This window comes from Alosa pseudoharengus, unplaced genomic scaffold (assembly GCF_046254945.1).
Source record: "Alosa pseudoharengus isolate Yale_2024_CS ecotype anadromous, Long Island Sound unplaced genomic scaffold, YU_APseudo_1.1 YU_APseudo_1.1_scf_1, whole genome shotgun sequence".
Taxonomy (NCBI): Eukaryota; Metazoa; Chordata; class Actinopteri; order Clupeiformes; family Clupeidae; genus Alosa; species Alosa pseudoharengus.
Genome location: NW_027468564.1, coordinates 18,087,101 through 18,114,737, shown reverse-complemented (window position 1 = coordinate 18,114,737; position 27,637 = coordinate 18,087,101). Strand labels below are relative to the sequence as shown.

The window sequence follows — 27,637 nt, the reverse complement described above, 5'->3', positions numbered from 1 at the left end:
ATTATTTTGTTATTTGAGTATTATTACCTTTGTTGAAGTGGTAAAAGGTTGTTATTTCTTTGATTTTCTGTATTAACCGCATTGCTGGGGATGTTGTTCTGTTAGAATTCTAATGGAATTCTTAAATAAATGGAATCTGCATTGAAATTGTCTTTTGAGTAGTTTTTTATTTGAATCATACAAATAAAATATTTTTGATTTTGAGGTAAATAGTAAACCAACTTAAAAGTCAACTTAAAAATATAAGAGACTGAAGTGACAATGTTTAGGTCTGAGAAACTGAATGAGTCATGGTGATAACATGAATATATTATTAGGAGTGATAACTTAAAAACATCAACTCCATTTCCAGTGTCAATTTTGTTGGTTTTAACAATGGTTTCAAAATGATCAGGTTCATTGAACTTATCAACAAATTAAGTAGTGATTACTTAAAATGTTTGTTTGTCAAATTATTATGTTTCAGTTCCTAAAAAAATGAGTGTGAATAACTTCTAGTTTAGAGTAGTAATTACTTAAAGGGGTGATAGAATGATGATATAGGGTATTTTGTGCTGGTCCTTAAGGTCTCTGAATAGGGTGTGTAACATTGGTTGGGCTGAAAATGGCATATGTGCTGTTCTATGCGCCCTAATGCAAGCCTGGTTAAAAGCCCTAGAATGAAACGAGAGGTTTTCTTCCTTTTATGGTATGCTCATGAATATTTAGATAACCTGAGTGCTGATTGGTTGGTTTACAACGAGCGAAGCTCCGGAGCAAAGACGCAAACATGGCCGACAGCACTCACTGAAACAGCCAAGGTTGAAATACTATGGAGACATAGGTGTTGAACAGCATATTTGAGCCTGAATCAGAGGAAGAATCTGAAATAGAGGAGCAACCAGTCGCCCATAGATTGGAAATGACTACTTCAGAGTGGTAAGTTTTGTCATTTACTTGAGTTTGCCACACGTAGCCCAGTTAGCTAGCTGTAATACTCGCACGTTAGTGTCGTAGACTAAGCTAAACATTGTATTAGGTTCGTTTTTAGCATTGTAAGCAACAGAAGTTATTAATTTGCACACAAACAAATGTTTTACAACTTGTACCCTTGTGCAATTTTTGTCAAGATGTCCAGTTAGAAACTAGCTGAAAAGTGTGTAGCCCGTCGTGGGCAGTTCAGGCTATGCTGTAGTGAAAGGAGTGCTGCTTGCAAGGAAAGTAGCAGCTACTCGTTTTAGTCAGTAAGTATATTCTCCTGGTGAATAGGTCATCTGATTAGGAGTTACATACATTATTGTAGTGGTAATATGCGATCTTACAACAGGACGTCCAGTTAGCTGGGCAGGAGCTCTGTGCAGTTTGTAGGTTATAACGTTATGGCTGAAGTGAAACGAGTAGCCTACTGCTCGCGTCAATGAAAATATTACGTTTGTGTCAGTAGGTCTAATGTACTCGTGTAACTACTATCCTGCTGATTAAGTCATCTGATTATCGAGATTTTTACGTTCTTTCCATGTAGTAATGTATGATCTTACAACGGGACGTCCAGTTAGCTGGGCAGGAGCTCTGTGCAGTTTGTATTACAAAATAATACTTACAGCATGCGGTTGTGATGACCTTACGGTCGGAACAGCCCCTCGTTTCAGTAACAGCAGCTTAGGAAATCCTGCTTAACTGTAGGCCTACAAGGTTTTGAAAACTGCCTTCGGTGAAATGTTTTGCAAATTAATAACGGAGTGTCAAACTTTGCAGGGATCTTCTGGTAGAAAAACATTATCCATGCCCCTCGAACTTTTGAATCCTTGGGAAGACTATGGAAAGTCTCAGGTTTCTTTGTAGCCTAAGTTTCAGCCTGGAACACTGCATTTACGACCGTGGCTCATTTTCGATATCCTTGAAGAACTGTCTGCTTTATAATTCCTGTGGAAGTAAACGAGCAGGCAGCTAAACTAGTGTTTGTCTCATCTTCGCTCTCCATTCACGTTCCTGGGCTCAGAGCACCAGTGGGCTGGTCTGTATGTAAATTTTGAGGCGTGACAAATGTACAGGCCAGAGCCAAATAAGGTACCACCCCCGAGTTTGCGTAAACTCGCAGCTTCTTTTGGATTCGCCCGTTTTATGGCGGGAGTTTCGAATTGTGAGATTTGCATAGGAAGGAGGTGTCGGTGGGGTTTTGAAGTTCTCTGTATGTCCATTTCACCCACTGAACTATCACTATTCATCTATGACAAAGTAAACTCGGTTTTGCATTCTATGACCCCTTTAAAATGTTTGTTGAAATTATTTGTTTTAATGTTGTTCATTTTCTCAAATATTTGGACTCTTAAGAGCTTGTCTGACTAATGTAACAATAACTTAAAACATCTATTTCTCACATTATTCTTTTTAATTTTATCCTTGTCCTTAAAGATTTTGAGCATTTAAAAAAGTCTCATTTTAAGTAGAAATTACTTAAAATATTTTTTAACATAGCTAAATATTTTGAGGTAATCAGTTTCATAAAATATTTTGAGTTCATTGAACCTGTTGGGGTTTACAGTGTTGTATGACCAGTGCATGTAAAGAAATTGACAATAAAAGCCGACTTGACTTGACTTGTGAGACAAGGTACTCATGTTTTGCATGATATCTCAGCACCCAAAGTTGTTATAAATCCATAGTAGCACATATATTATCATCTAATGTTGTGATAGACCTTTGTATGAACGTGTGTTCTATAGATATAAGCTATTGAACTTCCATTTGCTATTTATGGCCTGTAGGCCTCATTGACCTGAGCTCATGCAAGTCAGAAAGGGGAAGATTCTATTGGGGAATGGTTCCAGTTGGGGTTGGCATAGAAGCAAAGAGGGGGAGTGAGGGTGTTTTAATGTACAGAAGCACACATACAGTCCATCTAATCAATAAGTATGTGTCTGGGTTCAATTTTATACACTGACCATTTTCTCACCCATTCATTTCTAATGGCCGGTCATATTTGAGACCGGGAATACACATGGATGTTAAATAAAACACTCAAATTGTCATGAAAATGATCAAAAATTATGTTGTGTGTTCAGATGCCCTGTATTAAGTCATGGCGCCTCATGGTTTAGTCAGAATAAGGTAACAATATTTTTGAGAGAAAAGAATTGTCAATCAGTCACATTTGACCGCAAACACAACAGGAGAGGTTTTATAACTGCAGTCTTAAGTGCTGCTGGGAAAATGCCTGAGCTGAGAATGGTTCACAATTTGCATAAGCTCAAATGCCAAACAGCTGAAAACACTTTTAAAGAAGTTTGTAGGCAGAGCGTCAAGTCAGCAGGTACTGTAGATGAACTAAGTTGCAGCACAGTTTTTTCAAGGGTTTGGCCATCATAGCAGTAAATTCAGATAAGGAGGCTACATTTTTCCTAGGCCTGTGGTGAACTCTAATATTTTCAATTTTGTGATTAAAAAAAGTACCAAAGTCATTAAACATTTTTGTTGACTTGAAATCTTGAGGTAGCTCTGTTGGGGAATTTGTTAACTTATCAACAATGGCAAAAAGAGCACGGGAGTTATTAATGTGTTAATAATGTTACAATTAATGAAGAATGCCTGGCCCTATATAACTCAGAGTTATAAATGTGGAGTCTCTTTTTGAAGATGTCATATAGTTAATCTGAAGCTTAGTGTTTCTCCATTTACGTTCAGCTTTCCTACATTCTCTCTTCTGATTTGCTACTGTTGTGATATTCCTCCATGGTGTTTTAGGTTTACTGAAGTCTTTCTAACCTTGGCAGGTGCTATTATACTATTTTGAGTCAAGGACCCAGAATATTAGAGCTAAATTGAGTAAGATGGTCTTCCTGCACACATGGTGTCCTAGCTACATAGCTATGGCTTCCATAAAAAGAGTGCTGCTATTCTCATTAATTTATTTGTGGTAATTTGATGGTTTTACTGTAAAATTCACTATGATAGTCATAACACTGTCAACTTATGGATCTTTTACAGTTCAACCATGAAGTATTAACAGTACCATGAACGCTTTTGATGTGTTCATGATAAGTGATAATGGATGACACTGTGTTCTTTAATCAAGTTTGTTTTTCTGTCATGTTGTTAAACTTTAAGTTTATATTGTCCCGCCCACATACAAACGGTGCGGAAGAAACACTGGGTGTGGCTTTGTCTTATCACCCGATGTGTTGAACACGCTGACAGGCACCGCACACGCTCCCTCGCCCGCTCGCTCGTGAGTCCAACTTTCCTCATATTCACTTATACTGTTCTTTTAGATTGCATTACATTTTATCTAAGATGATTTTAATCTTTGATCTCGCAGCGCTGCGCAGATCTGGCTGAATCCTTCAATACAAACATGCCTTATGTTTAGCCAGATCTGTGCAGTGCTGATTTGATCAAAATGGCACCAATTTTGCTCAAAATGCCACCAATTAACATAAGTTTGCTCTCAACCAAAAGTTTGAAGTTAGTAAATAGACCCTAGGTTAAGTCATGCACATTTTTAGGTAGGTTATTTCAACATACAAGCAGTCCATGGTACGCCTGTTAGTCTGAACACAACAGTACTTGACAATGGGCGATAAGCCTTTATTCCAGCGTTTCTCAAACTGTGGGTCGCGATTTTTTTATCTGTAGCCTGGAATACAGTTTAAACATAGCCTACAGTTTAAGCTATGTAGCCTACACTAACACACAATATGTGGCATGAATAATAGGCCTACTTCAAATAGGTGATAGATTGCAGATATTCAGATAGATTGCGTCTTCTGTTAACTCATGCCGTCATCGTGAAGCGCTGTATCTCGCGGTTAGGCCTATACCATGCACTATTATATAGCTAGAATAATACATGTTTCCTATATAATGTTTCTATAGTAGGCTACAAAATGTTATTTCACTCTGTTTTACGTTGGTAAGGCCACCGCACATCCAAATAACTGCCCTTCATGACCCACAGGCCGTCATTCTCCATAGGTTAACATGGAGCTCATTTTTTCTAAAACTGCTTTTCCTTGTCTCACCTGCATAGGAGGCTATAAACACAGATATGTATACTCTTTTGATCCCGTGAGGGAATATGTGTGCATTTACTTAGAATGGGGTTGCCTGGTCGGGAGGCAGCTTCATTCGTCCCTCATAGACATTCAGCAATAGGCTGTTTTGCATCCATTAAACAAACATGCAATATGAAAGTCTCGGATTGGGGAGAGCACTTAGTATACCTAGTCTAGTGCATAAACATGAAGTTGAACCTTTAGATGAAAAACACTCTTTAATAATAGGCCTACAATAAATAAATAAACCGTATGACGTTTACTTTTGACCATTGCATTTATCGCCTGTAAATGTTTCAGCTAGAGAGAAAGAGCAAACACGACTGAGAGAATGAGCGGTAGTGCCAGCGGCAGTGAGGAAGAGGTGCTCATTATTGATATGGATGTTGTTGCGGGACCGTCTAGTGAAGTAGTCACTCCTCAAAACAGGATTTCTAAACCTGGCGAAGGCTTGGCGAACGCTCCAGCAAGGAAAAAACCGAGACCCATTTTTACCTCCAGATATCAAGATCCTCCTCCTCCCAACGAGTTAGGAGGAAAAGAGAGATGGTGTATTATCATTTTAGGCTACGACTTTTATTTTCAGTTGGGGCAACTGAGTCTGTAGGCCTATAGTCTACTGTGACGGAACAGATCGAGGGAGCTCCTCCAGACAACACCGTCATTTTGATATCTTACAATTGGAAAACGTGTCAAGAGATCGTCACTAACTGTTTGAAAGGTAAAACGGAGGGATCTGAGAGTATCTCTGCGATGTGGTGCTCTGTACCTACAGATGATGAGAACGTGTATATCAGGTGTTTTTGTTGCCTGAAGAATGAAACCCAGCTGTCTTTCTTTACACTCTCTCGTCAAGTGGGTGAGGATGAGGAAAACGCTGTAAATTGTGATTAGTTCACTTCACTTAAAAGCTGTGAAAACCTGTTGCCTTAGAAAAAGTAAGTAAATTAACTTGGTTTGTTGTACTGTATATTGTATATAATATTCTGAGTTGTAAGTTCATACGAAAGTTGTTGTTACTCACACACTCACAAACACACACACACACACACACACACATTCATATGTACATGTATACACACACACACACATTCAACAAAATGTAGTCATTCAAACTAACTTGAGCTTCAAACTAACTTGCTTGCTTACTTAAAGATTATTAAGTAATTATTCCAGTTGTTAATACAATGTATATAGCACATTAACTTCCACAATTTTGCATTGACATAGAATGTAATGCTAAACTGTTTTCATTCAAAACATGACAATATTTACCACAAACATTACAGAGTGTGCACCCTGCATGTATGAAACTCAGGCTTTTAATACACATTTTTAGTTTGTGCAGAAGGTGATGTTGGAGTTAGCCTTAAGGGGTTGCATGAGAAATGTATGTTAGATTGTGTAAAATACCCTATATGTATATTGGGTTTATAGGCATATTAAGGCTTGCATCTGCATAATCTATCTTTAATAATCAATTTTTCTGATTTTTCATAAAGCCAGATTGTATTTGAGTATATACTGTAGACATATCAGCCTCACTACTTTAACTAAAGCAAACATTTTATATTCAACAGTTAATATTGAGATTGGATGTCAGTTGTCAATAAAAGACTGCGTCGTTACATTCCTTGTGTCACTGATTCCTTATGTCATTGTCTTCTGCCTCACACATTCTTTATACATACATAGCACCGAACCCTCATTATAGCCCCAAAATGAACACGGAATTCTACTAAACATAGCATTCTACCTTGTTTTGAAGGGACTGGTTGTTTTTGAATGGTCTGGCACTTGCCTAAAGCTAGCCTCTAGTGTGAATTTGGTGAGGTTTCACGTGTACTCTTCAGTTTAGAGATTGAGGTGTCTGATGCTCTGTGTTTCCGTGTGATAGTGAGGCCTTGCTGTTCCGGACAGTATTATTTGGCGACCTTCAACATTTTATCCATTCCTACTTGTGATAATAAACTGTATAAAATAATAAACTCTCTCGTTCAATCCTTTAAGCAATAATAAGCCTAATAAGGCTCATTTCCATAACGTTACACTTTCTTCATGGAATGGTGGGCATTTCATTCATTCATCATTGCTCTGTAAGCATTCTTGCGTTGCGTTCATTTCTGAACAGAATTCACAATCAAATTGACAGATTCACATTGTCAGATTCAGATGGGGTTTTTTTTTTAAATGTTTATGTGCACTGAGTAATACTTACTTGACTTGACTTACTTACTTAGTATAACTTCATCTAGATAAGTTCCTTTACTTGTCTTTTCCAGGCAATCGGTTTCTAAATTGTTTAAAGTGTAGTTGTATAGTTAACACATCAGATTTTACAGTGTACATTACTGTGTGTACATGATTCAAGTGTAATCGGATCATTTGGTGTGTTTGTGATTTGACAACAAAATAGAGTTTCATTTTAAAACAAGTGTTTCATTTTGTAAAAGATCCGAGGGATTCTGTTATTTGGCTGTGGCGGCTGTGTGTTAATTGTGTTTTTCGGAAAAAAAATTTTTAATTTGAAATTTCAAAATTCTGCTTAAGCAATGGAAGGAAAAAAACTGTAACAACAGTTCTGCTCACACCGTTCTCTAACCATTTGCTCCACGATCTTACGAAGCCCCCTTTAGTCAAATAAATCTCCTCAGGTTGTAATTTTAGGCTATTCTCTTTTGACAACTCAACTGTTTTGACAACAACTTTGTTTTCTGGAGATTTTAATCATTTTACATCTCTGAATGACAATATATCTTGTTTTATACTTTGAGAATCCCCACATTTTTTTGTTTAGATCAGAAAACCGCATCGGAAATCAGTTTCCGTCCTTTAATAGAGCATTGTTCAATTTCCAATAACCTCATAGTGATGGAAAATCTGAGGGGTCTGTTTATCCGGACAAATAGCAGACTGGGGAAACGTAAGACATGATCAATCCACGATTTGAGCGTTACGTTTTTTATTTGACATAGTGATGTCCAAACCTCCTGCACATATCTGTACATACAGTACTGTGCATATCCGTCTATATGGTTTTCTTATAATCATTTCTTATAATATATTCTGTAAATAAGCTGCATACATCTATAGTATTCTTACTACTATTATAAAGTTACTGCTACTTCATTGCACATATCTGTAGCCTACATGTTGTTCATACATTGTTCATATGCTATATAGGCCTACTGCTAATACGCTGCACATATTTACCTTCTGGGTTTACCTTCTGTAAACCAGCTATTCTTTTCAATTTCTTGTCCTGTCCGTCTATAATTTATATATCACATTGCACTTTCCTGCTTTTTTTACACTTCTGGTTAGACGCAAACTGCATTTCGCTAACTTTGTACTTGTACTCTGCATAATGCCAATAAAGTTGAATCTAATCTAAGACCCAGCAATTCAAGTTGAATCTAATCTAAGACCTATACGTAAGTCAAGCACCACACTGGCAAATTTGCAGTGCATGTATTTGAGTCCTACTGCACTCTTTGTGTTGCACTCTGTGCATGTAAAATGTGCTATATACATACTTACTTAACAGAGCGCACAAACTTTCTTTTCAAAAAGCTGACGCAGAGCGCACAAACTTTCTTTTCAAAATAGCGGACATAGCATTTTTCTCAATTTTATAGCGACGCAAGGGGTGATTGATGACATTTTTGGGGGTGTGTCTTACATAGGCATGTTAGTTTTTCACAGTGTTTCATTGGTTGATAACAGTTCAGGGGGGAGTGTTGTAACATAAAGACATAAAAAGCATCGGGTAGGTGTGTACCGAGTAACTAACTTTCAAGACAGTCAAACCAATAACTTGTCAAGAGTTTCTGGACCTGTATTTACAAGGATGGCCGAATCGCATACACCAAGAGTATCCGTTTCCAAGTAAAGAGTTACGCTCACATCGGTTAGCAACAGGCTAATGGATCCTGAAATAACTTTTGCATCAAAAAGAGGAAAGCCGGAAACATTCGTAAACTTTTTTTATAAACCGAGCAATGCTCTGGAATACCAATGGATGTTGAGTGATGGTTGCATAGGAGGCTATGTTTTTGACAAAGAAGAATGCAGTGTGAAGCTATATGTTTTGGCTTCACCGTATTTGGTTTTTTTCAGAGGGGATGCTACACATCTCATTTTGTGCTGCCTATTGGATAATGTTTAGGGATATTTGGAGTGATCTTGAACTACCTGTTTCGGATAGCACCTTCACAGCATCATGGAATAGTTCGGTCTATACCAAATGTTACCATATTTATGCTAATTGTCTTGAAATAGAACCACAGGGGTTCATTCACCTGTGTAGTGATGACTACAGAATAGCAACATATGCTGAAGCAATATTTGCTGCAGAAAATGATGTAGAGAAATTCGTACAAGGTCCTAAAGTGAGGTATCTATGGAAAGACATGCTTGTTTTAAGTAATGTTTTCAAAAAGGTTGATAGATTGTTCAAATGTAGTGTTGGCTTGGATAGATAGCATACCAAAGGATCAAGAGGCGTCTTTTCCGGATGCGTTGCCTTGATCTAGCCAACGATTGTGAATCGTCAGCTTTGGAATCAACGCCCCTCGTTTACGAAGCTTAAACGGTGAGCATGCAAAGGGTCACTTCAGTCTCAGCGATAACTTGAAACTTGAAATGGCTGAAGAGTATGTTTGACTTAACGAAATGACAGACATACAAGAAGAAGAAAATGCTGAAACACCAATGATTGTCTCGTCAACAAATACCTGTGAATCCTCTGAAGCTACCGGATTTGGTTGTCACTACCTTACAACATCCTAAAGGCGTGTGTGTGCAGCATTCTACAGCATATCATCGCTGAGAAGTTATGTGAGAATTGTTTCGGCGGTGAAGTCCGGATGCCTACTACTAGCAGAAGCACATAGGGGATCTAAAAAACAGAGACTTTTTAAGCCAGAATTGTTACAAGTCATCACGAGTGTTTTCCAGACGTAAGGAATTCATGCAAACCCTCAAAATTCCTGGGGTGCTGTAGAGGCCCTTGTGTATGAAACATTACAATCAAGGAAAACATTGCTGAAGCTCTGGATTAAAGCTCTGGACTGTTGGTGTAAAAAATACTTTTTTCAAAAGATCATTGTGTTAGAAACAGGCAATCAAAAGATTCTGACTTTTCAAGATTCTGTTATACCATAGAATTTGCAGTGCTTAATGCCCTTAAAAACAAATGATGCTTGCTAGGTCATTGTCTGAAGACTGCTCTAACCTATTGTATGTAGAGTAGGGGCCTCCATTAACAAACCATATCATAAGCGCTTTCAGACATACGTGTAAGACCGGAGGTTCTGCCGATGTTAAACGGTGGGGCCGTATATCTGAACGACATAACCGGTCATATGGAAGTCCGAATTCACCCGGTGTTTATACTACCCCCGACCTAGTATTTCCTCCGGACATTATGTAAATGTGCTGTGTCTGAACGAGGCGTAGAACATGCGGTTAAAATCACACCTAGTGAGAGGGCATGTTGGTGACGTTTCTTTTGTGCGTCCATGTGGTTAAATCTGACTTAAATGCCAGTGTTATGATGGAGTGGCATAGTGCTGTCCAGAAAATCTCCGACATGGAAAGATGCAGACATCACGGAGCTACTGTCCATGAGGGCATGCAACATTTTGATAAAACACATGAAGGGAATGGCACGTTGTAGCCTACAACTGCATGGCAAGGCCAAACGAATTCAAAAGACTGAATCATCATAAGCAGAAGGCGCTGAAAAGGCAGTAGCCTACAGCGACGTTGTTGACGGACGACAATAACAGGAGTATTTAATAAATTGTTAGCCAACACGGTTTTCTGTTCATTGATAACCTTAGGCAGAATTAGGCTACAGAAAAGAATACAGGATTTTTTTCTCTCCCGGCAGTAAAGACAGTAGATTCGTGTTTAAAATTAAATGAAAACTAAAGGTAGGCTATAGGCTAATTATGCATATGACCATCCAGAGGAGGCTGGTGATCTGTCAAGAATGATGAAGATCGTAAGATACAGATGGTTTTATTGTTGCTGTCATTATTACCACAAACACGAATTGACAACGAAACCATGGCGATCGTGGGTTATATCTTGCCTGCTTATTAGGCCATGCACAGCCCTGTCAGAACTCCGTGTAGCATGCATACTGCAGTTTTCATAAACCATCACCAACTAGTTCGCACTTTGGATATATCGTTGGATTGTGAAAAGCCCAATTTCGAATAACTACAGTACAACAGATGAGGTAGGATGCATCTTTTGCAATTACAATTTCGTGTTGGTGAGACCTGTAGACATGTCATCTCGAGTTCCACGACAGCTTAGCTAGTGCCACCGAAATATGACACTGAAATCCTTTCACTATTGGAGTCGCTCAGATAGAAACAGCTGTAACGTGGTTAGGACACTTTTGCTGTGGAGTGGAGACGCCATAAGTTAGGTGTGGTTTTGACAATCAGAAAAGCAATATACTGAAATAGTTTAATGATGTAAAGTCAAGTGCTGGTCTGGTGTGTGTGCACGCAGTTTTTATTGATGAGTCGGAGTGGCAAGGGCATTATAAAACTTCTCGCTCTTAGGCCTACTCATACATCGCGTTGAAATGGCGTAGCTGTCTAAATTCAAATCATATCATGCTAGGGGAGAAATCGTTGGACATCCATTATTTTGTTATTCAGCACCCATGGTCAAAAATATGTCCCAGCGCGCCTGCATGGGGATAGTATGCTTTTGGAAAAAAATAAATCATGAAAAAACTTCACTGTTATGTAGTATTTTGTTTGTTGCTTAAAAACGTTGTATGATGGCCTTGAAGTCTTGAGTTAGCCTACTGAATTGGCTGGTAGCCTACCATAAAGTGTGTGCATGCTCTCTCTCCAACGCAAACCAGATTCTGGCACATAACGTTGAAAACAGATAAATGTGTTTACTCGAAGCACACATACAAATACTGTATGTGCGCACTTACGTGATTATCCTACTTCAAGTATTAGCCTACGCACAATATATTTCTCTTTAGCCTATAATGCATAGGCTACACTTTGTAAAAAGCAGCTGTGACAGGCAGCGGCCGCATATATTTTGCGTCATATATCTCGCATCTTGTGAACTCTAAGCCCCCACCCCTCACTCGACAACCACACGGAGATTCTGTAATGTGCGTGTATGTCGTTCACACATACGTCCGTATAAGGTCAGTATTAGGTCCGCAGGTTAGCATCATATCTGAATCATCCGAAGGGTAGGACCTCCGTTTGACAAACCTCCGCATGTACTCCGGAGGTTATATCTGAAAGCGCTTCATGTAACAGTATGTGAAATTTGAAAAAACATGTCATAGACAACATATAATAGCTGTATGTACATATACTGTAGATGTTTGTATCATTAATTTGTATGAAAATTTGTTTCTTCTATTTATAGATAGCTTTTAAACTAGTTTGATACTTTACCATTGTAAATGTGTTTGTGTGGGTGACAATAAATGTTATCAAAATCATTATTTGGTGAAAAGGTTATCATGACGGACCCTCTAAATGCGGTTTACTATACACCATCCAGTGAGGGGTCTTTCGACGATAAAACAAGATTAAAAGAAGCTGTATTTAAAGATACAGGTGTACGTTTGTCTGACAAAGATGTCACCGACTGGTTATCTGTCGAGGATTCTTATACACATTACAAAAATATACATGTTAATTACAAGATAATTGTTTTGAAACAGTTTCAAGCAGACTTGGTTGATATGCCTATATACTCAAAGTAGAATGATAACTTTAAATATACGTTCACACACATAGACATTTTTAGCAAATATGCCTGGGTATGTGTTCTGAAAATAATAATAATTGTATAAATAGTTGAATCCATTTTAAAGGAGGAGGGCCTCAGAAATTGCATGCAAATGGACCGTGGGACAGAATTCTTCAACAAACATATTTTTTGTATTAAAAGAGACTATTACTTTAATAACTCAACAGCACTGAAGAAACATATTGTAAGCTTATTCATTTAAAACAAATAAAAACTCCCTCTGACGGTGGTGACTTTAGAACTGACTGTGGACACTAATCTGATGGCGGTGACAGTGGCCTCATTACAACATACAATTCCAAAACTTATACCACTCAAGTCAATAGCTTCTTACTTAACAACTTTGTTATTTTTTAGACCAATGGTTAAATAATCCTGAACACTGAGATAAACATTTTTCAAGGAATATAAGGTACAATTAAGCAATATCATTATTAAAAGCACCCATCATCAAATATTAAATCATCATAGTAAAAAATAAAGTCATTACCAGTAGGAATTATGCATCACTGACATCATCTTAAACCGTCATCTAGTGCCCCTACTTATGCTAATTCATAATAATACATTGTATTGTTCTGAAAACTGGATTGTAAACTGTATTTATGACATGAAGAACAGATAACAAATAACAATTGTGAGCACTGTGGCAAACATTCAATAAGAAACATATTGGTTCAATTAGCAATAGGCTATCATTAAATGGTGTTCAAATGCTTTCAATAATGACTATTGTGATAGATGTTAAGGAAAGGATGTTTTGTGTGTTTTATCTATCTTTTCCCATGTAAATGTTAAGTTTTTTGTGGAAGCCAGCTTTCACAAACATAATTTTCCTAACTAGCAGTGTTAGCTTATAGATATGAGCATAGACTAACATAGACTAACATGGTAAGCCAAACATATGCGCTAATTCAAAAAGGATGGTAACGTTATAACATTAGTGTTGGTGAAAGAAGCCTGGTATGTGGATGCATGCAGTAAGCATGATCAGGGCTGTACGTTAACTTTTTTGCAAGTAACACCGGTGCTACAGAGGTTAAAAGTTTTGTAGCACCAGCCATACATTCTGTTTCATCGGAATAAAATCAATTCAAAATCATCAATTGTGGTTGGGATCTAGGGCTACTGCAACTGGACTGATAAAAGGTCATGTAGTTGTAAACATCTCACCCGACTACATTGTGTTTGAGAAGAGCAAAATCTATCAGTATGGTATGATATGCCATGCTATTTTGTTGTTGAATTTATAAAAAACAAAAAAATAATCCCTGTCAGTTCCATGCAGTTCAACTTTTCAACGGGTATCAGAAAGAGAGGTCATGCTACTCCGTCCTCAGTGCCCCGCTGGCGAGACGGTTATCCCCCCTCCCCCAACATTCTAAACCAATTGTATGCACCGTATTGCTATGTAGCATGGTAATGGTATACACCATTTGAAAGCTTGGACTCTTGGTGGGAATCCAAACATGACAACTTTTTTCATGTACAATCTGTATAGTGCTTTACATTGTCAGATTAATCTTACTATGTCTCACTTAAATTTCATCAAAAATGCCCTCCTCCCCCTCCATCACCTTTGGTGCTTCCCTATCTTCTAGCTGCAGTGTGTATCCTTAGCAATAAGTAGATTCAGCATATTGGGTCTTGACATATTCACAGGAATCCATAGAAATGGAATCTTCATGCTGTTTTATCCAATATTCGATGTGCAGATGTATAGTCCATCTTATACACACCCATTGAAGCAACAAAGAAAATGGAAAAAAATGAGACTTTTGTGTAATTATTCCATATTTTGTGTAGTCATTCTATATCAGAAACCCTGACATACAATTCAAATAGTCTACAAGAAACTTCAGAGTGTTATCTTTCATTTGAGACCAAGATTATGCTTCTACACAAAAGGGGTTCATATGCATGTAAGCATTTGATTGTCAGTATGCATTTTGGATAACCAATAGTCCTATGGGGAGTTTCCATAGGGCATTTTACGAAACGCATGAGCATATCTTGGCAAATAATGGTACCCACATTTTCATTCTATATTGATCTACTGTTGCACACAGCTCCACAATACCTGGTGCTAGGGCTCGGTTGTGTTTCTAAGTCGTATCAAGTGACCTAGAGGGTTGAAATGTGGTCAGTTCAGAGATGCTTGTAATCCGACAGAAAAAAAATCTATATGCTAGCCTTTGTAACTCTGTGTCAGTACAGTTATTCTGATTGTTTCCAAAGAAACTACAGTGTCTCTGTCTAACTACAGTGTCCAAAGAGGCCCTCGGATTTAAAAAAAAAAATTGCCATGCTTCTGTCTGTTAATTTGCGGCACAACTGAATGGTGTTATGGAACAGCGGACCGAAAGAAAAATAAACTAAATGTTTTCCTGATCAATAAATACTTCTTAATTCATAAAATATAGAGGCATAACATTAGGTGGAAGTGGTAGGCTATGAGTGCTCATTCAATGTATGCGTGTTTGCGAAAGTGAAACTGACCCACTCGTGGGTAGGTGAATGAAGTTCCTGCAATGTTCATGAAAACAGCATAGCGATTGGATAGCCTAATAAATCGCGACTTGTTGTAGGCCTAACAGTAGCTTATATCGTAGCAAATAGCCTATGGCGATGCCGATGACAGATAATGAGTGAGCGCATAATGTGGGCTGTTGCGCAAAGAAATTAATTAGGGAGATGATCTGCATCTCCATTTACCAAAAGCTATAGTTTTGCTAACATCTCCACTGTTAACGTGAAATATGTCTCCAAGGTAGTGTCAAGCAGCAGTGAAGTGAAAACCTTATCATGCAGGTAGCCAATGTTCACGTCACCTGAGTCAGACAGAAAACGGGCCCTGCTTGCTCTGTTAAAGTTTGTATGCCCCTTCCAAACTGCGTTAAAAGGGTATATTTAACAGCCAGAATTTCGAAATTTTCCCGGGGGAGACCCCCGTAATATGATCAGCACCACCTCTCACAAAATACTATCAACGTCCCTGCTACCGGTCCGTCAGAAATATGACAACTGTTGTCCGGTCCGTTTAGTGAAAAATGTTGCTGTAGACTGTTTGGCCAGCAAAGGGAGATTACACCTAATAATAAAAACAGCTGCTGGAATTCATTTCTGTGTGGGCCTGAGTTATAATATATGACATAATGTACTACATTTTCATTGTGTGAAATTGTGCACCAGCCTGCACAGCGACAGCAAAGAGAGACACGCTGGCTGCACGCACACGTCATTTGCACGCGCATGCGCAAACGCGCCCGCACGCGTCGCGGTCAGGGGGAGGGGGGGCCTTTTTTGATATTGTGCACAGGGGGCCATATTTGTTTAATCCGTCCATGGTTACTGCAATGACTTTAGTAATTTTGTAAAACCTTAAGTGACAAGCACACATAGAGCTGGGGAGTCTTGTAACATTCTCTATGCATTTGTAACGGTGACGGTAAGCAGAGAGTGTCCCTGCTGAAAAAACCAGCTAGAAACCAGCTTATGCTGGTAGCTGGTTTTAGCTGGTCTTTTCTGGTTTTCTTCCAGCTCTTGCTGGTCTTTGCTGGTGTAGCTGGTTGGACCACCAGCTGGATATGCTGGCGTGACCATCTGAGGAAGCTGGTCATGCTGGTTTGACCAGCCTGTCGTGTGGGATACAGCTGGTGCAAGATGGTCATGCTGGTGACCAGCCTGCCAAGCTTGACATTGTTGGTGTAAGATGGTCATGCTGGTTTGACCAACATAAGCTGGCACGCCCAGTTAAACCAGCAGTGTAGACCAGCAACACCAGCTAAAATGACCAGCTTGAGGTGGTACGACAAGCAAAACCAGCTGAATTACCATTGTTAGGTGGGTAAACCAGCTGAAGGTATGTTTTCGCAAGAGATTTGCTGGTCTAGCTGGTCAACCATCATAGGGTGGTCAAACAAGCTGGTCAACAAGCTGGTCAACCAGCAAACCACCTTTAGCTGGTCAGGCTGTTTTTTTCAGTAGGGGAATTTTCATCACTCTTTGACATAAACTTGAAAGCATGCAAGGTTTTTTGTGTGAAATGTCACTAAGTCAAATATTGCTGTAATATAGATAAAATAAAAGTGTTATTAGTGTTGACCACCTATCATGCAAGTTAATATTTTTTTTTCTTCTGCATATACACAATGTGGCTACTCGGGCAAAATATTGTAAATCAAAGTGTTTTATTATTTACACTTACATAAAGAGCATGTTTTGCATAAGTATATTGATATGAATGCAAGATACTTTCATGTTTTGATATGAATGTGTTTTTAATATGAAGATGATTTAATGTTATCATTTATTGTACCTGCATTCATGCGTAGTATTGTGTATAATGTCACTGAAAGTGATTTTTCTCCCATATAATGATATAAATTTACTTATAGGAAAATATAAAATGAGGAGGTTGCACCAGTACATTGCTGAACAGCCAATACCTTGGTCTATAATGATGTACCTTCAGATGTTATAATTTCACAAACTTTTTATTTTCAAAATTAAAACCTGTTTTATACAAATTCCCAAGAATCAGTGAACTGTATTAGGGACCCTCACAGTCTGACCTCTGCATGATGGACCACAGAGATGAGTATGGGGGGCACTCTAGGATGGCAAAAGTTATTTCAGGATCCATTAGCCTGTTGCTAACCGACGTGAGCGTAACTCTTTACTTGGAAACGGATACTCTTGGTGTATGCGATTCGGCCATCCTTGTAAATACAGGTCCAGAAACTCTTGACAAGTTATTGGTTTGACTGTCTTGAAAGTTAGTTACTCGGTACACACCTACCCGATGCTTTTTATGTCTTTATGTTACAACACTCCCCCCTGAACTGTTATCAACCAATGAAACACTGTGAAAAACTAACATGCCTATGTAAGACACACCCCCAAAAATGTCATCAATCACCCCTTGCGTCGCTATAAAATTGAGAAAAATGCTATGTCCGCTATTTTGAAAAGAAAGTTTGTGCGCTCTGCGTCAGCTTTTTGAAAAGAAAGTTTGTGCGCTCTGTTAAGTAAGTAAGTAAGTATGTATATAGCACATTTTACATGCACAGAGTGCAACACAAAGAGTGCAGTAGGACTCAAATACATGCACTGCAAATTTGCCAGTGTGGTGCTTGACTTACGTATAGGTCTTAGATTAGATTCAACTTGAATTGCTGGGTCTTAGATTAGATTCAACTTTATTGGCATTATGCAGAGTACAAGTACAAAGTTAGCGAAATGCAGTTTGCGTCTAACCAGAAGTGTAAAAAAAGCAGGAAAGTGCAATGTGATATATAAATTATAGACGGACAGGACAAGAAATTGAAAAGAATAGCTGGTTTACAGAAGGTAAACCCAGAAGGTAAATATGTGCAGCGTATTAGCAGTAGGCCTATATAGCATATGAACAATGTATGAACAACATGTAGGCTACAGATATGTGCAATGAAGTAGCAGTAACTTTATAATAGTAGTAAGAATACTATAGATGTATGCAGCTTATTTACAGAATATATTATAAGAAATGATTATAAGAAAACCATATAGACGGATATGCACAGTACTGTATGTACAGATATGTGCAGGAGGTTTGGACATCACTATGTCAAATAAAAAACGTAACGCTCAAATCGTGGATTGATCATGTCTTACGTTTCCCCAGTCTGCTATTTGTCCGGATAAACAGACCCCTCAGATTTTCCATCACTATGAGGTTATTGGAAATTGAACAATGCTCTATTAAAGGACGGAAACTGATTTCCGATGCGGTTTTCTGATCTAAACAAAAAAATGTGGGGATTCTCAAAGTATAAAACAAGATATATTGTCATTCAGAGATGTAAAATGATTAAAATCTCCAGAAAACAAAGTTGTTGTCAAAACAGTTGAGTTGTCAAAAGAGAATAGCCTAAAATTACAACCTGAGGAGATTTATTTGACTAAAGGGGGCTTCGTAAGATCGTGGAGCAAATGGTTAGAGAACGGTGTGAGCAGAACTGTTGTTACAGTTTTTTTCCTTCCATTGCTTAAGCAGAATTTTGAAATTTCAAATTCAATTTTTTTTTTCCGAAAAACACAATTAACACACAGCCGCCACAGCCAAATAACAGAATCCCTCGGATCTTTTACAAAATGAAACACTTGTTTTAAAATGAAACTCTATTTTGTTGTCAAATCACAAACACACCAAATGATCCGATTACACTTGAATCATGTACACACAGTAATGTACACTGTAAAATCTGATGTGTTAACTATACAACTACACTTTAAACAATTTAGAAACCGATTGCCTGGAAAAGACAAGTAAAGGAACTTATCTAGATGAAGTTATACTAAGTAAGTAAGTCAAGTCAAGTAAGTATTACTCAGTGCACATAAACATTTAAAAAAAAAAACCCATCTCAATCTGACAATGTGAATCTGTCAATTTGATTGTGAATTCTGTTCAGAAATGAACGCAACGCAAGAATGCTTACAGAGCAATGATGAATGAATGAAATGCCCACCATTCCATGAAGAAAGTGTAACGTTATGGAAATGAGCCTTATTAGGCTTATTATTGCTTAAAGGATTGAACGAGAGAGTTTATTATTTTATACAGTTTATTATCACAAGTAGGAATGGATAAAATGTTGAAGGTCGCCAAATAATACTGTCCGGAACAGCAAGGCCTCACTATCACACGGAAACACAGAGCATCAGACACCTCAATCTCTAAACTGAAGAGTACACGTGAAACCTCACCAAATTCACACTAGAGGCTAGCTTTAGGCAAGTGCCAGACCATTCAAAAACAACCAGTCCCTTCAAAACAAGGTAGAATGCTATGTTTAGTAGAATTCCGTGTTCATTTTGGGGCTATAATGAGGGTTCGGTGCTATGTATGTATAAAGAATGTGTGAGGCAGAAGACAATGACATAAGGAATCAGTGACACAAGGAATGTAACGACGCAGTCTTTTATTGACAACTGACATCCAATCTCAATATTAACTGTTGAATATAAAATGTTTGCTTTAGTTAAAGTAGTGAGGCTGATATGTCTACAGTATATACTCAAATACAATCTGGCTTTATGAAAAATCAGAAAAATTGATTATTAAAGATAGATTATGCAGATGCAAGCCTTAATATGCCTATAAACCCAATATACATATAGGGTATTTTACACAATCTAACATACATTTCTCATGCAACCCCTTAAGGCTAACTCCAACATCACCTTCTGCACAAACTAAAAATGTGTATTAAAAGCCTGAGTTTCATACATGCAGGGTGCACACTCTGTAATGTTTGTGGTAAATATTGTCATGTTTTGAATGAAAACAGTTTAGCATTACATTCTATGTCAATGCAAAATTGTGGAAGTTAATGTGCTATATACATTGTATTAACAACTGGAATAATTACTTAATAATCTTTAAGTAAGCAAGCAAGTTAGTTTGAAGCTCAAGTTAGTTTGAATGACTACATTTTGTTGAATGTGTGTGTGTGTGTATACATGTACATATGAATGTGTGTGTGTGTGTGTGTGTGTGTTTGTGAGTGTGTGAGTAACAACAACTTTCGTATGAACTTACAACTCAGAATATTATATACAATATACAGTACAACAAACCAAGTTAATTTACTTACTTTTTCTAAGGCAACAGGTTTTCACAGCTTTTAAGTGAAGTGAACTAATCACAATTTACAGCGTTTTCCTCATCCTCACCCACTTGACGAGAGAGTGTAAAGAAAGACAGCTGGGTTTCATTCTTCAGGCAACAAAAACACCTGATATACACGTTCTCATCATCTGTAGGTACAGAGCACCACATCGCAGAGATACTCTCAGATCCCTCCGTTTTACCTTTCAAACAGTTAGTGACGATCTCTTGACACGTTTTCCAATTGTAAGATATCAAAATGACGGTGTTGTCTGGAGGAGCTCCCTCGATCTGTTCCGTCACAGTAGACTATAGGCCTACAGACTCAGTTGCCCCAACTGAAAATAAAAGTCGTAGCCTAAAATGATAATACACCATCTCTCTTTTCCTCCTAACTCGTTGGGAGGAGGAGGATCTTGATATCTGGAGGTAAAAATGGGTCTCGGTTTTTTCCTTGCTGGAGCGTTCGCCAAGCCTTAGGTTTAGAAATCCTGTTTTGAGGAGTGACTACTTCACTAGACGGTCCCGCAACAACATCCATATCAATAATGAGCACCTCTTCCTCACTGCCGCTGGCACTACCGCTCATTCTCTCAGTCGTGTTTGCTCTTTCTCTCTAGCTGAAACATAGAAGACTGTATCTGCTCCTTTCATCCTCTCGGTAACCGGCTCTCTGTTTTTACGACCCTCGTCCTTGATGGCGCAGCGTGTCTTAATGCTTAAGGAATGTCTGTGTTTGCAACATAGGCTACATGTATGTAATCCTACACTACCCCCTATTGTGCTTGAACTTTCAACCGCATGCCATAAGGCTTAAAAGAGAATTTTAAAAAGGTTGCCCAGGCCCGATTGTATCTGCTCAGCCATTTTCACACAATGTGTAGCCTAGGTTTCACCTCTTATGTGCGCTGATGCTGCAGAGAAGGAGAATTTTAAAAAGGTTGCCCAGGCCCGATTGCATCTGCTCCTTTTATCCTCTCTGTGTTTACGACCCTCGTCCTTGATGGCCCAGCGTGTCTTAATGCTTAAGGAATGCCCCTGCGTTTGCAACATACATGTGCATGTGCAAGTTCAGCCCCTACCCCCTGCTGTGCCTGTTTTTTTGATTTTTTGATTCCTCCCATTTGTTTAATCACGCCCCCTCCACATCTCCCGTTTTTCAGTCATTTGCAGCCAAACCATCCGAGGGAGAAGACGTGCGACTATAGGAGCTCCAGACTCTGAACTCAGACTCTCTCGCAGGCATCCCCAGGACTCTGCCTGCCTGCCCGCCTCTACTGCTACTACTAGGCCCAGGCTGGGTTCAGAGCCCTCGCAAGTCACGCACGCCACACAGGCTCCACACAAATTCTGTTCAACTCTGTTGTGCTTTACAGAGTTTTATTTTAATTTCTTTTTATTTTTCAATAACACATTTTAAAAAGTATTACTTCTTTTATACATTTTAAAAGTAAAATTTTAAAGTCTAAATGTTCTCTAAATCTAATAGTTCCAGACGTCCAAAAGTTCAAGAAACAAGGCCGGTCCCCCCCCTTCGCACGACGTCATAAGACACGCCTGCAGAAAGTAAGACCTCCCATCATGACGTCATAAGATACGCCTACCTCACGTGATCAAGAATGATCTGGAAGGTAACGCCCCCTGGCCCCTAGCCCCGCCCCCCTGAATCAGCACATTTTTTATTTAATTAGGGCCATCCATCATTTTTGACAGAAGGTGTATTATATATCTCTCTCTTAATGCATAATCTATAATATCCAAAGTGCGCCGGACATTATCACCCAGTAAGCGATCCTTAACAAAAAAGTAAAAATCTTCTGATCCACGTTTAAAAGTGATATTGGTCTATATTGGTCAATAATATACTTTTTTGACAATTCTTAGAGCGATGAGGGACAGGTGGGGCTCGAGAATGCCCCCTTGATCAAAGTGGGAAATGAAAGAAAAAGTTTGAGAACCACTGATCTAGTTTGTTAACTACCAAAGTCACGAGTTGGGTCGCGATAGTCTGTCATTTTTAAAAAGTGGGTTCCCAGAAAAAAAGTTTGAGAAACACTGCTTTATACCAACACAACCATTCACTGAACTCTGAGCCCGTCAACACTCCGAGCAACACTGTGACACTGGAATAAGTTAAAATGTCAAATGGAGTCCTTTGTGTGTGAGCGAGACTACCCTTGTGTTTACCATGTCTTGTTGAAGGTGTCCTCCACTGTCAGTAAAGCTTTAACTTTCTTGTCGTTTGCCACACAAACGGGCACACGTGTACAGAGAGAGTGAGAGAGAGAGAAAGAAGCACAATATACAAGCCCAAATCAGAAAAAGTTGGGATGTCTTGTAAAATGCGAATGAAAACAAAATGTAATAATCTGCAAATCTTGTAAACTCATATTTAGCTGCAAAAAGACAACAGATCATGTTGAAAATGACAAATTTGACTATTTCATGGAAAACATATGTTCATTTTGAATTTGATACTATCAACACGTTTCCAAAAATGCTGGGACGGGGGCAACAAAATGCTGGAAAAGTTTTGTAATGATAAAGAAAACGAAAGGAGGAATATTTCACAACTAATAAGGAAAACTGGCAATATGATTGGGTGAAAAGAGTCTTTTTTTTGTACCTGTGTGGACAAATGATGGGAAATGAAAATTATGAAGTATTTGGGGAGTTCATCATCTAAAGTCCATAATGTCATTGAGATATTCAGAGAATCCAGAGAAATATTTGCAAACAAGGGATATAGCTGACAATATTACAATAACAATATTGGATGGCCATGGTCTCATTGAATATTTCAGGCAAACAATGACAAAATGAATTGCACACATATTTAAATAGTATTTCTCCATAATAGAGGAAGAGTCCAGGTGCTAAAATGGCCTGTCTGTAGTCCAGACCTGTCAAATTAGTGCATTACGGGATGACAAACATGATTAAGAATACCCCATACTATTGAACAACTGAAATCTTATATCGGGCAATGGGACAATATTTAATTCTCAAAACTCTAGCAACTGGTCTCCTTAGTTCCTAAACATTTACAGAATTTTGTCAAATGAAGAGGTTAAACCGCACAGTGGTAAATATACCCCTGTCCCAAATTTTTTTGAAAAATGTTGCTAGCATTAAATTCAAAATTAATATGAAATAATTAGGGCTGTCAATCGATTAAAAAAAATAATCTAATTAATTACATACTCTGTGATTAATTAATCTAAATTAATCGCATATATAATATTTGCTGTAAAAGTATTTTAAATATTTAAATTCAAATGAATCATTGAATAATCAGCATTAATGACATTAAAGTTCAAAAACTCTTTTATTATTATTTTAATAATGGCCATAATAATCTATGATATGACCTAATATGCTGAGGAAATAAATTCAAAAGTGCTTCGGGAAGAAGTTTTTTTTTCATATACAAGGTATTTCAGGCCACAGATATAACCTAGGGGACACAATGAAAATAAATGAACACTCCCCTCAATGTCTATTTCTTTGCATTGATGTGCGACTTTAGAGTTGATGAACTCCGGTGATATGCAAATTCCTTGCTGCAGACATTGCAGTCCAATCAATGATCTAGACATTTTCTTTTCTCTCCTTCTTTTTACAGTCTAATGGTTACTGACTACAACGGCTCGGGGTCAAAGGTCATACAGAATCGATTAATCTGCGTTATTTTTTTTAATCAGTTATTTTTTCTCAAATTAATTAATCGAAATTAATCAGTTATTTTGACAGCCCTAGAAATAATCAAATTTGCAATTTTCAACTTTTTTTATGTTGTCCATGTCCTTTTTGCAGCTAAATATGGGATTTTGAGATTTGCAGATTTTTACATTCTGTTTTTATTTGGATATAACACCACGTCTCAACTTTTTCTGATTTGGGGTTGTACAGTATCTATATCTCATATAACTTTCATGGTTTCTTTAAATATCAGTCATATTAAAAATCAAAATTTGTCTTCAATTGATCTTTACTTCAGCATCCTGGGCGGTGGTAGCGTAGCGATTAAAGACCTTGGCCTGAAAAGTTGTGCGTTCAATTTTTGGCTTCCATCGTTGTGTCCTTGAGCAAGGCACTTGTTGCTCCCAAGTTGCTCTGGGGACAATGGCCCTTGTAATATCATTGACATTCTGTATGTGATTCGCGTTGGATAGAGGTGTCAGCTTAATGAACACATGTAAATCCTGTATTAATCCATCGCTCTACATTTCTTTGCAGTTATTTTCAGGACACAATGGATCCTCAAACCCCAAAACGCATGACAGTGCTCCTGTTAGTGCTTTTCCTTACTTGTGGACTTCTGACGTGGCTTCTGAACCTCACGGCCTCTCGGTCGCCTTGGTTCTGTCCAGCAGACGGCCAAGATCCGCCTGCAGCTGCGGAGGGCGACGTTGTGTCGGGGCGGAGGGCTCAGTCGGAGAAGCCCATCCTGCTGGTCTGGTGGTGGCCCATGGGGATTAGCTTTGACTCCGCCGACTGCCTGACCCACTTCGGCATAGACGGCTGCGTCATCACCGACGACCGCGCGGCCGACGCAATCCTGTTCTTCCACAAGAGCATCGCGCGGGACCTCAGCAATCTGCCCACGGCGCTTCCGCGGCCGCCGTTCCAGAAGTGGATCTGGTACAACGCGGAGTCCCCCGCCAACACGGTCAAGGAGGCCGGGCTGGACAGCCTGTTCAACCTCACGCTGACGTACAGGCGAGATTCGGACATCACCTCCCGCTACGAGCTGAGCATCGTGAGGGGTCAGTCGGAGCAGTTCACGCTACCCCGGAAGGACAAGTTGGTTTGCTGGATCTTGAGCAACAGCATGACTGGCACTGGTGCCTCCACCCGACTGATGTACTACCACGAACTCAGGAAACACATCAGGGTGACCCTCTACGGAAAAGCCGCCGCTGGGGCAATTCCTCTGAGGGACGAAGACTACTACTCGACGATTGGCAGTTGCAAGTTCTACCTGGCCTTCGAGAACTCCATTCACGAAGACTACATCACCGAAAAGCTGAACATACCAATGGTCGCCGGAACTGTGCCGGTGGTCTTGGGCACCTCCCGAGAGAACTACGAGCAGTATGTGCCCGCAGACTCCTTTATCCACGTCAACGACTTCCCGGATCCAAAGGCTCTGGCTGAGCGTCTGCTGGAGTTGGACCGTAACGATGCCGAGTACAGGCGTTACTTTGCGTGGAGGCGACACTTCAAAGCGACGCCTCACCTTCTGGTCAAGCGCCACATGCAGCCAATCTGCACAGCCTGTGACCACATCGCCAAGGACAACACCTTTAATGTAGTCCATGACCTCTCTGAGTGGTTCAATGGTGATGTCGAGGGGCATCACACTGCAAAAAATGAATTCTAACCAAGTGTTATTGATCTTATATTAAGATTAAAAAATCTATTTGGTATTGTTTTTAGTATGAAAAGACTTACCTAGCGGCCTCTCAAAAGATCATTTTGACTTAATTTAAGAAGACTTTAACTTATTTTAAGGAGTCTTATCAAGACAAATTTGCTCAACGCACTAGCAGACAAATTTGCATGTTTTTAGGAAAAAAATTATTTTTTAAATTAAGTCAAATGATTTCCCAAGAAAGCGCTAAAGTCTCTTTATACTGAAAACAATACCAACTAGTTTTTTTATCTTGATATAAGATTGATATAAAATCTAACACTTGGTTAGATTTTGTTAGATAAGCAGTTGTTGCAGTGCAGTGGTGATCTATATAAGGGACAACACCTTTAATGTAGTCCATGACCTTTCCTGGTGGTTCAATGGTGATGTCGAGGGGCATCAGTGGTGATCTATATAAATGAAAAAGCCTTTAATGTAGTCCATGACCTCTCCTGGTGGTTCAATGGAAATGTCAAGGGGCACCAGTGGTGATCTTTAAGGGGCATTTTTCAGACAGGACTGTGAAGAACAACAGGAAACAAATGGGAGAGAGAGAAAGATGGGGAGTCAGGAGGCTTACAATTGAACCCAGGGCTCCATGGGCATCTGGAATATTTGACTGTTCTTGTGAAGCATTGTTGCTGTATGGTGTAAGAGTTTAAAGCTACCTAAGTGTTTAAATCCAATAAAAACACTCAGCTGGGTTTGACTATGTTGCTGTTATTCTTCCAGTGCACCAAGCCTCATTTGGTTTCATTTGCACAACTTTATTTATGTATTCTTTAACCAGGTAATTTCCATTGAGATTTTAAATGTATTTCCCAAGGAATCAACTGTATTTGCAACTAACCATTTAGAATTGTACTTTGGTCAGAGTAAAATAAAAGTTGGTGTATCATTGTAAAATGCAAGTCAATCATTGACAGCAAACCAGGGGCGTCACTAGACCTTATTCACTGGGGCACGTGCCTTAGTAAAAGTCTCCAGTGCCCCAGTAAAATTCTAGCGCTGCTCTCGCTGGAAATGGCATTCATGAGCGCATCTCCGTGCCTGCTTTAGTCATGACTCGAGCCTGTCACTTACCAGCCAATAAAAAACAAACAAGGAAAAAAAGAAAGGGGCCATAATAGCCAGGAAATCAGGAAATAGCACCTCTGTAGCTGGGTAAGATTGAACGCAACAACCAATGAAAATCATTCACATGATTCTTCCGAGTGTTTCGTTGTACAGTGGAAACCGCTGGAGCTCATCACATCTCTTTGAGTGCAGAGTAAGTCGTCCCCTGTTTTAATGTTACAACAAATTCACAACTTGTTTGACAGAAAATATGACAAGTTGATCGATGTTAGAGAATGTTGCCCACATAATTAGCATATTAGCATATGTTCTAATGCTTAGCGTCAAATTTGTAGCTTAAATTTAGCAACAGTTTACCAGCTTGTGCTCTCTCCCTGACACACACACTCACACCATGCGTAGGCTGCATGCACACATGCGGACAATTAATAATGATTTACGTATAGTGTAGAGAGAGTCCTGTAAAAGTAGCCTATACTGTTTGTGAAGCTGTCCTACTGTAAAACTAAACATAGCCTTCTGATAAACTATTCAGAGTCATTTTTCATCAGAAAATTCTTCCTGAACAGAGGCAGAAGGAGAGGAACAGTGAGGAGGGATGAGGAGGACGAGGGAGGTATGATAATTGCCTTCATTAAC

General features: G+C 38.9%; 1 protein-coding gene across 1 annotated transcript; it reads left to right on the top strand.

Moving 5' to 3' along the window:
* The first annotated feature begins 4,167 nt into the window (after nucleotides 1–4,167).
* LOC143123298 (4-galactosyl-N-acetylglucosaminide 3-alpha-L-fucosyltransferase 9-like) lies at nucleotides 4,168–26,759 on the top strand. The gene is made up of 2 exons (XM_076284635.1): nucleotides 4,168–4,204; nucleotides 24,742–26,759. The coding sequence occupies exon 2, from the start codon at nucleotides 24,758–24,760 to the stop codon at nucleotides 25,886–25,888; it is 1,131 nt and encodes a 376-aa protein (XP_076140750.1). The 5' UTR covers nucleotides 4,168–4,204; nucleotides 24,742–24,757; the 3' UTR covers nucleotides 25,889–26,759.
* Nucleotides 26,760–27,637: the final 878 nt, after the last annotated feature.

Bases quoted from the DNA above. Each gene is read 5' to 3' on its own strand.
- LOC143123298 (XM_076284635.1), top strand. From the start codon at position 24,758: ATGGATCCTCAAACCCCAAAACGCATGACAGTGCTCCTGTTAGTGCTT.